Source organism: Geospiza fortis, unplaced genomic scaffold (assembly GCF_000277835.1).
Source record: "Geospiza fortis unplaced genomic scaffold, GeoFor_1.0 scaffold111, whole genome shotgun sequence".
Classification (NCBI taxonomy): domain Eukaryota; kingdom Metazoa; phylum Chordata; class Aves; order Passeriformes; family Thraupidae; genus Geospiza; species Geospiza fortis.
This window is the reverse complement of record NW_005054321.1, coordinates 974,202-992,402: the sequence shown is the minus strand read 5'-3', so window position 1 is coordinate 992,402 and position 18,201 is coordinate 974,202. Positions and strand designations below refer to the sequence as shown.

The window sequence follows — 18,201 nt, the reverse complement described above, 5'->3', positions numbered from 1 at the left end:
GGATCTAATTCAATATGGATTTGGACTGTGGATTTCTTGATACCAGTTTCATGACCAGATCATGAATGAATGTTTTCCTAGATGCATTTAATTTACTACAGGAAACCCTTTAATTGTTTATTGTGCACAAGCATCTGAGGTGTAAAACAAAAATATATAGACAGATATCTGTGGAATTACATAGGGCTGTAGACTGAAAAGTCAGGCATTATGCCTATCAATACAAAAATCCTAAACTGTGAAATTAGGCACTTTCATTCGGCGCTTTACAGAAACCAGAATGGCTTTAAGATTCTGTAAATGTATTTTAGAATTGAGATCAAATTAGAAATTAATATCTACCTATAAAATTTTTCTCTGTATTATTAGTGGAGTATGTGTCTTTTTTTTTAATTTAATTATTTCATAGATTTTCTTTGACATAAGCCTTTATATTTTTGTTTATGAGTACTGATAATTCCATATATTATCATTTAATATTATATCCTGTAGAATGTTTCTAGGAATAAAACTTTATACAGAAGATGTTGAAAACCAATAGCATTTTCAAGCTTCCATTTCTGGTAGAAATCAAAGTATATAATACTTGTGTCTTGCAATCCAGCAGAATATTCTTTTTATATGAATATTTGCTCTATTACCTGTAGTATGGGGAAAAATGATGTACAAAAATAAAAGAATTATTTGAAATATTAAAACATTAACTATAATAAATAGAGATAATATTTGTCAAACACTATTTTGTTACAGTAAAAATTTCTTCTGTAAGCTTTGATTTACAATGCATGGCCAAATGGCACAATTATAATTTCTATAATATTATCAGACATCGTGAATAATTTTTAAATTATAGTTTTAATATATATTTAATGTCAGAAAAGTTTGAATGTCTTCTATTTATATGCGGGCTACTTTTGATGATTCTGAGTTTCTCACATCTCATAACGAAGCCTCCAATATTTCAAAGAGAGCATTAAATTCTAGATGCTTATCCAACAAGATGGCTTTGACTGCTTTCCATGCAGTCTATGGAATGCTAGCTGTCAGATATATATATATATATATGTACATATATTTCAACACTAGCATGAATTTGGGTTTCTGTATCTAGTATACTTTCATCACATGTACATCTATTGGAGGAGGAAAACACTGAAATCTGAAACCAGAATGGAAGACTCCTTCTGACCCAAAAGTCGCCTGAACACAGAAATGCAGAGATTGCCTTGCAGTGTTTTTAAAGCAACCTTTGACATGTTACAGGTGTCTTGGGACAGAGGAGAGTAAATACTCTGGTTCCAGCTGACAAGCACTGAGCTTGACAGGTTTTTTGAGCAGTGTGCTGTGTTGAGATGTTTTATGCTTAAGCTTGTACAACATTTGCCTTTGGCCTTTGTCTTCCTCAGGGGTACCAAACCAATTCTTCCCATTCTGTGTGTGTAAGAAGACAAATTTTAAGGAAGAGAAACACCCAAGGATTCTGCATTATATTTCTCTTCATTAAAAGCTGAAAGTTAATGAACAGCCTTTAGAAGTATAGTTAGAATCTACTTTATTTTTTTTTTTAATCCAACAGTGTGGTTACCCTAATTATATGCAAACCTGTTCTTTAAAGGGAAGTAAAATTCTAATTTTAATCCATTGGGCTGGTTCACTGGTAATAAAGATTAATAAAGGTTACAATATTTCCCTGCTTAGTACAAATTACTTGGCCTCATGTCAACTTTTTTTTTTTAATATTTTTCTGTCAAGCAATGGATTTATCAAGTAAGATCAGACCAGCACCCTTTGCTAATTTTTCACTTTTGTGAATAGGTGGTTGAAAATGCTGAGATATGATTGGATTGCTACATACAAATTTCTGGAAAAATACAGAGAATGGTTCACAGGAAGTTTCTATCTGAAGATCCATTTTAGTTTATAGTAAGATAAATGTATGCAAATCAAACTGGCATTTTGAGTTTACCTTCAGATCACCATATTTTGGGTATATATCCATTTTAAATACTGATAAAGAACAATTCTCTCAGCAGGAGTTTACACATTCAAGTTTTATTACAATTCAAGGAGAAAAGGTCAGCTCTTAGTGGAGATGACATTAGCGTATGTTCAGAATAAAATCTTACAGCCCTAAACCTGATGAACATTCCTTTAAATGTTAATGTTTCTGAAAAAATAATAATAACATTTCCATATGGATTCAAGAGTATTGCAAACAAAAAAAAAAACCTGGTTAATACATCTGATAAAAAACTTGTGGGGTTTTTTTTGGAAAATAACCCAGAAAATACATGCTTTGCTAATTATAGGGAGGACAAACTTATGTACAGAGTTTATATGGGTGATCATATTCTGTAGATAATCTGTTTTAAAAGACCCACAAGGAAAAGAATATACTCTCATATTTGTTAATTGTTTACCTCTGTATTTTCTTAAAACTTTGTTACTTTATCTATTTTTTGTTTATTTTTTTGTTGTTGTTTGTTTTTGTTTTTGTTTTTTTTCCAGTAAATGAGGGAGGTATTAAACAGGCGTCCAATTTGTGTCCAGATCCTGGAGAACCGGAAAATGGAAAACGGATAGGCTCAGATTTTAGGTAAAATATAAGTTCTACCATTGTATCATTTCTCTAATACTGAACTTGCAAAATGAATATGTTGAAAATATATTTGTGTTGCTGAGTACTTTTTCAAAACTGACCTTCTTAGTAAAAAGTGCACTATAATTCTGTATAAAATTATGTAATGCAATATAGCATATACCTAGTAAGAGAATAGATAAAATATCTGCCTAGGAGAGATCATATATCTCTGAAAATCTAAAAAAAATAGAATTGAAGGTAAGTTTAGGTTATTTTTTCATGTAAATACAGTGTGAGGTTTATAAATATTGAGCATACATGTTGTACTAGAGGGTTTTGCAAAGGACAAAGTAAAACTGAACATAACACAAGCAAAACAATAAAACTTCAAAGAAGAAATTTCAGATCTTACAGAAATGTTCATTCAGTCTAATAGAGAAATTACAGTCTTTACATTGTGTTTTTCAGGAACCCAGAAATTCTATACATGCAGATGTATTTCCCTAGTAGTCCTCACATTGGCTTAGAACTCTTAATCCAGACCACTTTGATATTATTTTTCTTCTATTCACTGCTATCTTTTAAATTCCTTATCTTGTAAGATAAAAAAGACTTTCAGTAGTCTTTCAAAATATTCAATGTTGTTTTATCAGTTAACTTGACTTCTTATTCCAGTATCACCAGTGGTTGATGAGTAGAGACGCACATAATGAATTTTTAAGAATGTTTTGAATTAATTTTAATATCTTCTCTGAATTTCTGGGTTTTTTTTCCTTTTCGATTGTTGGACATTTATTTAAAAGGGTTAACATGCATATTATTTTATATTTGACATACAAAGACACTTCAGACTGTATAAAAAATTAAATGTATATTCTTGTTTCGCATCATATGCTAATTTCACATTATGTTTACAAAACATGAAACACCTTCATGATGAAAGAAAAAAGAAAGAAGGTTGATAATTTTAAAATTAATTGGTTTTGCTACATTCAAGTTTGTTTTGTATATATTTTGTATTGTACATCTCACAGAGCACACTTCTAAGCATTTGAAGAGAACTCTTAATCTGGATGTACAGATTTTACAAAATTATGATATTTTATTATTTTACATAACTTCTTGTACCTTTTTGTGTGTGTGTGTTTTGTCTTATCTCCTTGTAATCAAGCAGAAGACAGGATTGAAAATTGCATCCTAAGCAAACATGCTAGCTAGCAAACAGTTATTACAATTTCTCAACTTTTCAAAAGTCTCCCTATTTCTATAATTTGGAGAAAAGCAAAAGTTCAATGTGCATCCGAGAAAGCTTTATAACTAATTTTATAAAAATGCAATTTCTAATGTTGGCTTTCAAAATAAAAGAGTTTATATTTTCATAGAAAAAAAAAAGAGCTGTATTTAGCCATCATATTTTCTAGAATCATTACTTTGCATGGTATTTTGTATTTTGACTTCAAAAAAATGGCTTGAGAGCAACAGCATTTGACAGACAACCTGCCAGTTCTTTTCTAGTGTTATCTCTGCAAGTGATCATGAAAAGACCTACTTACAAAGATTATTCTGGTTAACTTATGTGAGGGCACTACCTCGAAAAAGATGTGATGATGATCATGCCCTCATCTTTCTTTTTAGAGCAAAATGTTATGATTTCAGTTAGCATTATTTTTAACTGTACATTGGGATGATGTATCAGGCTTTCCTATTTCAAATGCATTGATGAGAAAATAAAAGGAAAAGGCATTCAAATTACTGAACAATAGTATAAAAGATCTGCAAGTACCAGCATCAATATCTTTTCCAGTGTTTCTTTTCCCTAATTTCTCATTTCTTGGTGATATTTTTTTATCTTAGAAAAGAAATCCCCCAATAATCTTCATGAATTTATACTTGTAAAAAACAGCACTGGTGCATATTAGTAAAACATGTGCATTTAGCTCACATTGAAAACTTCATACATTGATAAAGGTCTTACAGGGAACAAAAGCAGACTAAAAATTTTCAGCAGATTTAATAAAATGCCTGCCTAAATTAACTTGGTTTCAATTCCTGATATTATGATAATGGTTGTTCAGTTGCTTCATAGGCTTCCAAAGTAAGAATGTTACAAATTATTATTGTGTTACATTTACTTAAAAACATCTAGTACCATGGAAAATATTTTCCATTCTGGCCTATACCTGGCAGATAGAAAAACAGCACACTTTCACCTTTTCCTTCCTGAAGTTACTCTCTCTGTAATGAAGAAAATAGCTTTAATTTAAGCTTGACCCTTTTTTTCTTTCTGAAAAGAAAGTACAATTCCAATTATAATGCCTTCATTTGAAAACACAGTATTTTGAAGAAGGATTTAGATCTATCTCTACTAAGATCAATCAAAATTTGATTCTGTACAATTTAATATATTTTAGAGAAGAGCATGCTTTTGTCACATCTCCTTAGCTTTCTTCAAATGTGAAGGTGTAGGTTTGGAAGCATTGTATTGCAGTTTTACTTCTGTTCTGATTACAAACACTACCTGCTCTCAGCACATTAATTTCCTCTTACATGGTTCTTACACAGATTTACAGAATCTCTAATTCAAGCTCTTAGACAAACTGGAGCATTCCAGGACATTATTTGGGGCCTGTAATTCCGTGTTTACCCTTCTGGATATTTTTTCTAACATTAAAATTCCCCATAGTTGTATTTTGGAGTATTAAAGGCATTGTTTCTGATGCTAGATGCATATTTGAGCATAAAAGGTTTTTGCATGTTGAAATAAAGTCAAGAAGACTTACTTATAGCTGCCAGCTTTTCTTGTCCTGAAAAAAACATTCTAGTTCAGATAGAAAACTTCCCATCCATCCCTAGGAGTTTCTTAAAATTTCAGACACACTAGTGATTGCTCAGCTGGAATTTAGAATTTTACTTTACTTGTCAACCACTGAAATAAATCTTTAAATCTAATAATAAATCTTTCTCACGCGTCCAGTTTTAGAATGAATACCACTATGTAAAAATATAAGATGTAAGATCAAATAGATAAAAGTTTTCACATGGTTTTGTTTCTATTTTTCTTTATTTCTGCTGGAATAACCATATCCATATTCATATCCTGAATTAGCCTTGAACAGATGTTTTTTATGAGGCATACATGTTCTTTCACCACCATCTCAAAGTTCTATCTTCATGGCATGAATTAACAAGCCCAACTCTATCCCTCTACCTCTGTAGTGTGGTCCCACTAGGATTTAAAGATTTAAAGAATTCTGATCAAACCTGTATCACAACAAAGCAGTAAATACTGTTGGACAAAAATGCTGATATAGTCTTAAAAATATATACTGACAATAATACATACTGACAAAATACTAACAGAAGGAAGAATATGAAGTTTATGATAAGGACATAACAAGTCCATGTAAGTCAACAAAAGGTTGACTTACAATATAACTATGATATCTTCTTTCATTTTATATAATAAAATAATTTGTTGTTCTTTTCTTTGGAAGAATGAAATTCAGTATTAATTGGCTAGAGTGACTAGAAGTTTCACACTTGATTTTCCTTAAATCTTCTCTGAATCACCTATCCTTCTCTGCAGATGTGCAAGGTGAGCTTCTAAACTTGGAAACTTGAAGACAAACATCCTGAAAAATAAACCAAACTTGGTTTGCAGCATGAGATATGAGGCTAGTTTATGGGGTATCTGTGCACCTATCACTTTTTAACAGTTAAGTGGATCCCTCGTCAAGAACAAGTGTCTGACAGTACAAGCTTTGCAAGAAAAGATTACACTTTTTTTTAAAGATGACTTACCAATGACCTCCATAGTGTCAGGAAATCCTCTGAAACTGAAATTTAGTCATCAGTTTAGTCTTTTTCAGCACACAGTAAGGATTTTTCTTGATCAAAAATATCATGGAATCATGGAATATTGTATCATGGAATCCTAGCATTTTGCAGGAATATTCCCATGTACAAACTGATCTGTGAAAATCTTCCCATGGATGTTCTTGAGAGAGATGCTGTGACAGCTCAGTTCTCATACTGTGAGTCAAAGACAACAGTAGAACCTATCCGTAAATTGTACATAAAAAAAAAATATGGATCAGCAGTGTATAGAAAGTTGCCAGGTTAAAAAAAATCACTGTTCATAATCTTGAAAACTTACATGTCTTTACTTTCTTTTGCTGTAGGCAGAAGAAAAAATATATGTGTTGATTGTTTCTTTGTGCTAGGATTAAAATATATGATATTGCTAAATTTACAATTTGAGAGAGATGGACTTTAAGAACTGATTAATTATTTCTGGCTGTACATTTTCTTCTATGGCTAAAAATGGTGTCGTCTCTCAAATTTGTTCAGTTGCAGGCATGAACTGAACAGGTTAATAATTCATAAAGATGGTTTTGATTCCTTGCATAATTGATTATTTTTCAATAATAATTTTAAAAACATATCAAACAATGGAGGAGAAGAACCTAAAATGACATATCTTGCCACACAAATGCCAACTATTACAATAATACTATTCAGTACAAATTTCACATGAAGTTCAAAATTTTAAACTTTCTCTTTCTCATCCCTTAGAGGTTCTATAGTTCATTTTGGACTCCTTACTGCTTTTACTTTCTGTTGTTTAAAGAGGAATCACAAATTTGAGGCAAATTATAAAAATTTTAAAAACAGATATGAACTTAAAATATTTCAGATTTGTATACTAAATTCCTTATTTGATATTTGTTTATACATTTTTTCCTAATAAAAATATATCCAAAGTTTGCTTCTTTTATGAAAATGCAAACCTAATGGCAATCATCTTTTGTCTTATTAGAAACAGGAATTTGCAGATAAAGTTACTGAGAGACACTCAGGTCAACCATTCATTTTTTGAGTTATGAACTGCTTTAGTACATTATTTATATATGCAAAAGTTTTGCATTAATTCAGGACAAATTAAGCAGTTTATGTGAGTCATAGAAATATTGATTGGAAGGGTCCTTCAGAAGGCATACAGTCCATCCTCCTGCCCAATGCAGGTCTAGTCAGATCAGCTCTGGCTTTGTTTAGACAATAGTGAAAACTCCCAGGATTAAAGATTTCACAAGAGTTTATGTATGCTGTTCCAGCTGTGCCCTCCTTTATTGAAGGAAATTTCTTGTAAAGTAAAATCTGAATCTTCCAAATCATCCCTTGTATACTATCTGGCACATTTAGAAAACTTTGGCTTCATTATCTTTGAAATACGGTCTGCTATTAGATAGTACCTTAGTTTTTTCTTTGTCAGACTAATTAAGCCTAGCTGCCTTAACTTTTTATTGTAGGTCATATGCTTTAAGCCTCTGATTAATCTCCAAATTCTTGAGTTTTTACCAATATATCTTTTGATTTGGGAGACAAAAATCTGGCTTAATATTGCAGATACAGCTTCACCAGCTGAGTAACAATTTCACTTGATCTGCTGCCGCTACTTCTAGTATTGATAAGTATATAGTTTGTTTTATTCAGGATGAGAACATGTTCAATAGTGCAGAACATTGCAACTCTACTTGTTGAGTTGCACGAGGTTTCTGTTTGCCCAGTGCTGGACTTTGCCAGGCTTCTGGATTGAAGGTCTGATCTTCAGTGTGTCAGCTACTTTTCCTATGGATCCATAAATTCTGTCTCCCCATTAAGACTGAAGGTGAAAATATCAGACAGCATCAGACCTTATGTTGATTTCCTAATGCTCAGATTATTACTGTCCACTAGCTGAATATGAAGAGATTGAATTCCTACTCTTTAAGCACAGCTGCCAGGCAGATTTTTATTATATATCAATTCAGTGTGTATTTTGTCAGCTCTCAAAACACACTGCTGTAAAATGTGCTCTCCGAAACGTTGTTGATGTTGAGCACTATCATACTGAGCACTGCTACATCTACCACTGGGCTAGGTAGTCATTCTGTCATAGAAGACAATCAAGTTGATCAAATATTACTCAATTTTGGTAAATTTGTGTATGTGCTCTTGATTTCCAGTTCATGCTTTACTAGAGCACATGTTCTTTCCAGAGATCAATGTAAGATTCCGAGCATCTCCTTGCCATTTTTAAAAGTTCATGTAATGTTAGCCTTTCTATGATCAGTAAGAACATCTCATTATAGTTTTTCACAGATGATACCCACCTTGCACAGACTCAGGGAGATTTTTCAGCAACCTTTGGTGAAAGCTATCTGGCCACCTGGCCTTGAATAGAGCTGCTTCCTTTTTCCTGTTGTTTCCAAGTATTGGCTGTCCCTCTTCTTCACAAATTATGTTGGTACATACAGATACTTAGGAGCACATCTGTGGTAGAAATTGATGCAGAAAAGGCCTTTAGTGGTTCTACCTTTTCCGTGTTGGGTTTCAGCACCACATGATTGCTTCATCCATTTACAAATCAACCCACATTGTATATAAACTTGCTTTTGTGACTAATATACCCAAAGAAGCATTTTTGCTTACCAGTGTGTCTTACTAGTCTTAGCTCTAGCTAGGGTCTCATTCAAAAGTCTAATTTAGTCACCCAGGGACTACTAAATTAGTAGATCCAGTTCAGAAAGTTCATTAATCATAAATGACCAGAAGATGTGCTATAAATGATTCCTGTATTCTAAAGATTTTCTCTGAGCATTAACTTTTCATCACTTTCAATGTTAGCATACTGAATTTAATGGTCATTGACTGCATCCACAAACAACTTTTAATGAATATATTCTGATTCTGAAATTTTATGAGATTTTCATTCTATCCTTAATATTTTTTTTCTTTTTTTGGTGATCTATATCTATATTGTATACCACAATGAACAGCTTCATAATTCATGCTTCAGTTCTCTTGAGATTTTCAAAACAGAAATAGTCTACTTTTACGGGTCTTTATCTAGTAAGCAGTTTGGACCAAATGTAAATCAGGACATCAAACTGTTCTTATTTTTTAATATGATTTTTGGCCATTTGTTCCCACAATCTGTTTTCGGACTACTCGGCCAGTTTTATCTAAAATAATACCTGCCCACAGTTCAGAGGTTCCCCTAAAACCAGCTTCCACAATCTGATTTTCTCACTCCAAAATATTTAGTTCTCTAATGTACCAGGGGGCTGAGATCAGATCTCTCACATGTCCTCCTACAGTACCTCTGGATATGTAATAGATGTCATCAATTTTATCCTATCAAGGTTCTGTCTTTACCCTATAACACAATCCTTCCATCATCTGAGATCTTGTCAAAGAAAAAGAAAACAGAAAATAAAAACTTAAAACGCTACTGAAATAGTTGCTATGTCACCACATCACACAAACCCTCATCAAACTCAGCCTATTTTTTATTTCATTTTATCTTAGAGCTAATAATTTTTTCTTGGTAATTTGCATGTCCTTTTTGAATCTTCATCATATTCGCCTCATGGGCCTCATGCACCTGCCAATGGAGAGAAGTGACACTTTACCCTTTTGTACTCACGATACTCAAACTGTTTTTAGAGAAAGATTAATTTCTAAATGAATAAGTCTAGCTCACATATTAAAGGTATTGGAAAAATGATATTGACATCAGAAACAAGAAGAATCTCTCCTTGGATCACTCAAGAGTTGGACCCCATGATCCTTGTGGGTACCTTCCAACTCAGAATATTTTATGACTCTGTGATTCTCTGATACTAGAAAATTTGGAAAGAGTTGAAAGAATTTCCATTTTTAAGAGTGTATAGATAGATAATAGCAGCAAAATATTAAAAAAAATTGTAATCTTGAATATGCTTTTAAGTTCCTGAGAGACACATTTTCTTAACATTTTCTTGACAAGCTCTCTATTATTGTCTTTTTTTAGTTGATCTTCCATAGGAACTAATCTCCTTCTCTTCCATTTTCTTTCTTAGACTGGTACTTTATCATCTGCTTATTTAATAGCCCTTAGTAGGTCTCACTCAGCATATATGTCACAGATTTTGTAAATTATCTAGTCCCACTCTGAGTCCAGTCATATGCTTATAGTCATATACTATTAAATACCAGTTTAATATCAAAACTGACTTGGACAAGTAAAGTGGACTTCATAATGTAAATGTTATTTATACTTTTGTAGATGATAGAAATAATTATCATGCTCATACAGTCTTCATAATTATTCAGACCTCTGGGATTTTTGCCTGTTACAGTTGTTTTGTTTAACCAAGAGTATAATTTTATTTGTAAATGGTGTATTTCCTGCTTGGCATTTCCTCTTTAAATCAGTCCATGGCTAGTTAAAGGAAATATATTACCATGTTATTTTTCTTCACGTGTTCCTTTTTCTTTTCCTAATAATAAAGACGCTCAGATTTTCTCAACATGACTTTCTGAAGCAGATGATTATGAAAATCTAATCTTGAGAAAGATATTTTTGTTTTCCCAATTGCTACTTTTTGAACTTTTATAACCATATAGTCCCTGTAGCAGCTGTGCATAATTTTTTTAATTAGTTATAGACAATCTTTGTGTTTCATAGTTTTGAACTATCCTCCAACTCTATGATCTGCCTGCTGGGTCTGTTTCCTCAGTCACCTATAAAAGCCTTTTATCCTTACATTGCAAGGGCCTTTACATTATGTTTACTTTTTTTTCAGTTTTTCACTTTTATATCTCCTTTTTTGGTAGATTCTGCAGCTATTCTTTATCCCATTCTTTCACAAACATTCTCAGTCAAACAGGAACTGTTTTGGAACAGTTTATAGAGCTGTTACCCACTGTCAAATCCTCCTTTTCTGAGATATCTGTTCAGGTGACTGTATCATCGTTCATGTCCTCATTTTCTTAGTGTCTATGCCTCTGTAAGGCCCAGGTACTTCCCAGATTTCATCAACTATTTTATGCTAACACCGTTCTTTTTCAAATATCTAACATTTCTAACTCCCTTAAGTTAATTCTTGTTCTGACAAGTATCAATCTTCTTTAGTAGCTTTTTTCATCATAGGTGCATTTGAATAGATTACCTGAAAAAAGTTATTCTCTGGACTGTGTGCTCAGCCTTTTTATTTTTCTCTCTGCCTTTGTGAAATGAAGAATTGTAACACTAAATGGCCATCCATCCATCCATCCATCCATCCATCCATCCATCCATCCATCCATCCATCCATCCATCGTCAGATAACTACATGGCTTACAGTGTTATACAGGAAGGCTGCTATAACAAACTCCTGGGGAATTCCTGGACACTTAATCTTAAAATACCCAGAGAACTGCATTCAGAGTGTAGCCAAGATCTCGTAAGTCATATGTGTGTATAAAGCATTTTACACTTTGCAGCTGTGACAGACAAGCTTTTAAAAACAGCAGGCTGAAATGATGAAGTGTGAGGTACTGATATCAGAGAGGCCTGATGTATTGGCTATTTTCAGCTATAATCAGGATTTGAAACCATGGTAATTAAAGGAAGACACTTATCTCAAGAATATACATTTATATATTTATTTATTCAAGTTTTCCAGACTGAACTGCCTTTTTCCCTCTTCCCACCTAGCCCCAATCCTCCTCTCAGAAAAAATTAACAAACAACAATAAAAAACCAAGCAAAATCAACCAACAAAAAACAAACAGAAACCCAACCCAACAAACAAACAACAAAACAAAACAAACAATCAAAAACATTTTTCTGGACTTACTTCTTGTTTTGTCCTGAGCTGTTTCCAGCCCCAGATGTCAGCTTCATATGAGAAAGTATAAAACCTTTTCAAGCCAGCATTGTATCTTCATAAATTATCACAGCTAAACACCTCCAAATATGTTTTTAGAACTCTTTTATTTTCTTCCATTAATTTGAGAAACATATGCCAGTTAAATGAGCAAATCCTCACATTCTAGTAACTTTCATTTCTTGTAACTTATCTAGTAGATGTTACATTCAAAATCTTGTTACTGGCAAGAGTACAGAGACCACTTCTATGAAGTTAAGACTTCACTACTAGCTTAATTAAAATCTTAACCTACTAAACAAAATATAAAACAATGCTATAACTAGTATTCTTACAATAATATAAATTAATATAGTATACTTTTATTAATAATATACCACTTTTTAAATACAAGAAACATTATTAATATCTAGCCCTTTTTCTCTGGTATTATGCTTCCCCTTCCAATGCCCTCCAGCTCAAAAGCACTAGATTTCCTCAAGAACAATCAGGGGTAGAAGATATTCACAGCATATTATTTATATCTTCACTGGGAGAAAGAAAATGTTTATAATAGGAATTTCTCTTTCAGTCTTGCAGTTGACCTTTTGCCTTTTCTTCTAGGTGATTCCCTTATATCGCTTTCCCATTCTTTCCTAGATTCAATTAACATAAATAACTACTTTTAGTTACACAATGTCTAGATTTGTCAAATTTTTACTATATGGAGGTCTGAAGTTAGGTCAGAAAATAGTCACCTGACCTCCAAATGACTGTTAGAAGAGGTAAACCAGCTCCAGCCAAAGTAGGCCCAGGGAGGGCTGAACAGTGTGCACGATCAGGCTAGTACATAGCCTTCAGCATTTTACTATTGACAGCAGAAATTTCTGGATTACATATTAGTATTGTTTGTCAAGACCATCATATCTAAAGGAATGGGAACAATGGACTGCTATCTATTTGTTTAAAAGATGCTTCTTTTTATGTCATTGTTTGATTTTAGCTTGGGAGCAACAGTACAGTTCTCCTGTGATGAAGATTATGTGCTACAAGGTTCCAAAAGTATCACCTGTCAGAGAATAGCTGAAGTTTTTGCTGCATGGAGTGATCATAGGCCTGTGTGTAAAGGTAAACAGAAATTCTTACCCTCACAGTGGTTATTCCATTTGGCATCTCTCCATTGTTTGATAGCCAATCCTATTAAATTTTTTGTAAGTACATGAAATTTTAATCCTAGTGTCCCCACTTTCTTAATAAAAAAAGATTCTCCTATGCTGTTTTGTTTAACATGAACTTTGTATTTCAGCATACCTGCTTCAGTAGGCAACTTAGATTACAAATTTTGCTTCATAAGGAGCTGACACAAACCTATCACACCCTAATTATTAGAACTTATCAAGATGGACATCAAAATTGCAGTGATTTAATATAAAACCAGTAATTCATGAAGCTTCCTCATTACACATTTTATAAGCAGATAAGAAATTCTTGAGTTTATAATAGGTAGGTAGTGGAGTAGCAAGTCTACACCTGGTTTTGACCCCAAGCAAATGGATAAAGGGCAAAAAATTTAGTGAAAGAAGAAAAGTACAAAAGAATTTTGCTGAAAATATTTGATGACCTTGATGACCTAATACAGCAGCAAGTGGTATGATGAATACCTGAATCACGAAATGAAAGTATTTGTGTGTAGGTACATATCAGATATTAATATATAATGAAAATATTAATGTGCACAAATACGCAGAAATTGTCCTAATCACAACAGGGTTTTTTTTCTGGATTTCAAACAAAGTACTGGAAACAAGTGTCTGTTAGGAATATTTAAAATCAGTGTAAATAAGAGACATTTTGTGTCAAAGACACAGATTTCATTCCACTGTAGAACAACATGGTTCCTTTGAGACCTTCACTACGAGGCTACACCAAGAAAAGGCAGCAAACAGAGCTCATAACTCTTCTGCAGCACAAAGGCAAAGGAGCTGTGCTTTACATCCCAACTCTATCCCAAAGGATGGACTCACATGTTCAGATGGAGCAGCAAATTTTCTAGAACACTCACTGTTTTTCCTCTCCTGACTTCCCACATATAAGCTGCAAGAAGTCATACAATTTCTTATTAAATATATAGACAAAAATGCTTGGCATTAGTGTTACTTATGACCCTAATGTCTTCAGCTACTGATCCTAAATGAGGAGCCTTCCTCTCACCTCTCTACCCTCTACTTCTTTCCAAGCATCTGGTGTGACTTTGAACACACTCATCACCAGAGTACTGCTTCTCTGAGGGTGGTGCAAAAGTGACATTCTTTCTAGAGAGTAATGTGAGTGAAGGAACAAGCCTTCATCCAGCAGCAGCTGAATCTTGTGTTCAGTATTGATCAAATACATATGCTTTGTGAAAGTGCAATGCAACTCTCGGATTATTTCACATATCTAAGTGTCAATTTGTTTTATTCAATTATGCAAGACAGTCTGTCAGAATACAGTGGAAGAAATAGTTCTTTAGCTTTTGCAGTTTATGTGGTGTCATAATAATCACTGGAGAAATAGGATGGGCTCATGTTTAGTTGAGGTTGCTTGTCAGTTTTACATCTTCATACAGGAAAAGTTAACCAGTAGGGCATTCAGCAAAGATCTGAATATCAAGGAAAGAACAATCCATTGTTTGTGTTATTAATTTCAACAGACTAGGAATTTAGTGCCTTGAAAGTGTCACTTTAAAGCACAAAGGACACAGTTTATATCCTTTGTATTATTCATGACAGAGATGCGAGCTATGTAAATAAGAATATATTTTTTACTGACATGCTATTGTAAATAACCATACAGACTTTGAATTGAAAATAAATACCCTTTGTAATCTTTAGAAATAGATAAACTGTTTTGTGTTAGTGAAACTTTTACAAGATTCACTTAAACTTTTCAGTGCTTTGGCCATTGATTCAATGGGTTGTACAGGGGTTATAGAAGAAAAAAATGCTGACATGCCATACACCAACACATATGCACAAAAAAACCACCTATGCACAGTGATAAAGGTTTCTACTATTTAAATTTGTCTTTCAAGACATTAGTGAAGGTGGAATAATTTATTCTTTGAAGAATTTTAAAAATAAATAGGGCAGATTCTGTTACTGTATTTACTGTTTTTCCTCAAAATACTTTCAACATTTTTTAAGATTATAAGTTTAGACACAAGAGATCTATTTTATTTTGTCAGAATAATTAAACATGAATGTTCTATTCTCTTGTAAGAGGTGGTTCTGGTTTTGTTCAGTGGTATTTTAATTCCTCATATCTTGATTAGAGTAAGTTAGAGATCAGTTTATGAACCTGCTACATGTGTTTTCTGTGTGAATTAAAAGGTGAACATTCTTTTTGCAGTCAAAACTTGTGGATCCAATCTTCAGGGGCCTGGAGGCACTTTCACATCACCCAATTTTCCATTTCAATATGACAGCAATGCTCAATGTGTGTGGGTCATCACAGCTATCAACACCAATAAGGTAAGTTTAATATTCTGGCTTTTCTTGAAAAAAAAACCCCAAAACAAACAAATCCCTCCCTCCACCTCCACCCTCCCAACCCTAAACCAACCAAATAAAAGCACACATAGACCATAACACTTTTCACTAATACGATATTTCTCTACAGTCCAGGTTTTGAACTAGGTGCATTTCAGATATTTTTAAGAAATGTCTGACACCAGATGAGTATGGACAGATGCTAAAACCTCTTGTTTCCTCTAAGATAGTTTTAGTTTTTGTATGCCAAGTAGATACTCTCATGCTTTTTATGTCATTCTCTAACTTAATTCCCAGAAGCAACTATCCAATGGTATGAGGCAATTTCATAGGCCCGCTAATATTGTGTTATAAGCAGAAGAGCTACTTTGTGTATGTTTATATCATGTTTGGCCTTCGAACGTGTGAGAAATCAATGAAGTTCTTGAATTCACTTTCCCTTCGTGAGGAACTGTTTTGAAGATGTTTATTCTATTGTCTGAACCATTGTATTAAAATCCCACGTACTTTATACCTACACTTTAAAGCAAAAGTACTGAGGGTTCTGATAATGTCAAATGAGTCAAAGTAGAGCAATTAAGCTAAATTATGACATCAGTTGCCTTTAATCTCAAGAACTAAACACCTGGAAGCAATGGCTATATTCTATTTGCAGATGTATCATTTTGTGTGAACTGAGTGTAATGGACTTGTTTAGATGTAATAAAACATAAATTAGCTGTGCAGCTCAGGAATGTTTTATAAAAGACTATCATTATCTGTGTTTTCTGGTACAAGGATATATTTTACCTCTAAATTTTGTTTTATATTGCCATCTGCATCACACTCCATTAACTGCTCAGACAGGCCTATAAGGCCCACTCCTTTGCACCTGAATTCATCAGAGGACTCAGTGAAAACCTGACTATTTTCAAAATTTCAAAAACCATTTAGCTACACTGGTGTATTTTCACTCTAATTTTACAAAGTCCTGTGTGGAAGCCATCTTTATGTTCCACTTCGGTAAAAGAAAAAAGGATATTTATACAACTGATTAGAATTTGATAATCAAAACTATAAATGTGTTTTGTGAGGAGGTCATTTGTTTGTTTGATCCTTTTTCCAGGGACTACTAATCAAATTTATCCAATTTATAGGTAATAAAAAAGTGTGAATAGTTCTTGAAAAATTAATCAGTCTCTGTTCCACAGATGGGCAAAAAGTTCAAAAGTAATATTTAAGATTTCTCATCCCAAAGAATTTTCCTATTTTTATTTCTTTATTTAAAAACTATTTGTGAGCAAGATGAAATATGTATACATGTCTAGAATTTCTGAAAGTTTTGTCAAATGTGCCAGCTGAATTTAGTATCATACCATTTGAGGAAATGAAACACAGCTACCACACTTTGTACAAGTTCTCTAAATGGCCTGAAAATCTTCAATGAGCAGTTGAATGAACTTAAGACTCATTAGTCCATACTTTGCATAAAATGGTTTCCTTTCTTAAATGCACCAAGGGCATGTCTACATAAAAAAAAGAAAAGCCAAATAAGATTTTAGACATTCCACCACTGGTAGAAGCAAACCCTTGAGCTCACAAACTGGTACATATTTACTGGCAAGTGACAGGTGACTGCAGTTTTAAGGTATTAATGACTTGGAGATTGTTAAGGATTACACTCTGCTGGTGATATTCATGTCTTAATGCTGCCTTCTCCCTCCCTGCCAATTCACAAGATGGTGACACAGTGTTAGCTCAAAACCTCAGAACTTTGTTTTTACCGAAATTATTTTTATAGGATTATTTAAAAACTCAGTCTTTCCTTTGAAATGTCCACTTTTGGCATTTATAAAACTACAGAAAATTAACTGAATAAATTCTTTGTCTCTGGTTGTCAGTGTGGTTGACAGAGTTACAGAATGATTGAGGTTGAAACAAACATCTGGAAATCCTGCAGAGCCACCTAGAAGCAGCTGCCCAGACTTGAGTATCTCAGAAGATATCCCCATAACCTCTCTGGGCAACCAGAGCTAGTGCTTGCTCACCCCACAGCGGGAAAACTACTTCCTGATGTTCAGAAAGAACCTCCTGTGTTTTAGTCTGTGCCCATTGCCTCCAGTCCTGTCACTGGTCACCACTGGAAAGAGTTTAGTTTCATCTTCTTTACATCCTCCCATCAGGAGTTTATAGACATTGAGATTCAGTGATCCTCTTCTTCTTTAGTGTAAACAGGCTGGGCTATCTCAACCTTATATGAAAGAAGTTCCAATCCCTTTATCTTTTTAGTGCCCCTTCACTGCACTCACTCTAGTAGCTTTCTATTTTGCTTGTACTGGGCAGGTGCAATTGTTTTCCTTTCTCTAAAAACACTTGAAAAAAACCCAAGTTATTCCACATATAAAAATTCCAATTCTAATGCAAATAAAATTGGCCCTCTCTTTAGTCAGAGATCATTCCT

The 18,201-nt window shown here is 33.4% G+C and overlaps 1 protein-coding gene across 1 annotated transcript in view; it reads left to right on the top strand.

Moving 5' to 3' along the window:
* Positions 1-18,201, top strand: part of CSMD3 (CUB and Sushi multiple domains 3) — a 576,871-nt gene that overhangs the window by 248,266 nt on the left and 310,404 nt on the right. The window contains exons 10-12 of the mRNA XM_005420686.3: positions 2,509-2,596; positions 13,238-13,362; positions 15,622-15,743. Coding sequence (XP_005420743.1) covers positions 2,509-2,596; positions 13,238-13,362; positions 15,622-15,743 — 335 coding nt within the window. The remainder of the gene's footprint in view (positions 1-2,508; positions 2,597-13,237; positions 13,363-15,621; positions 15,744-18,201) is intronic.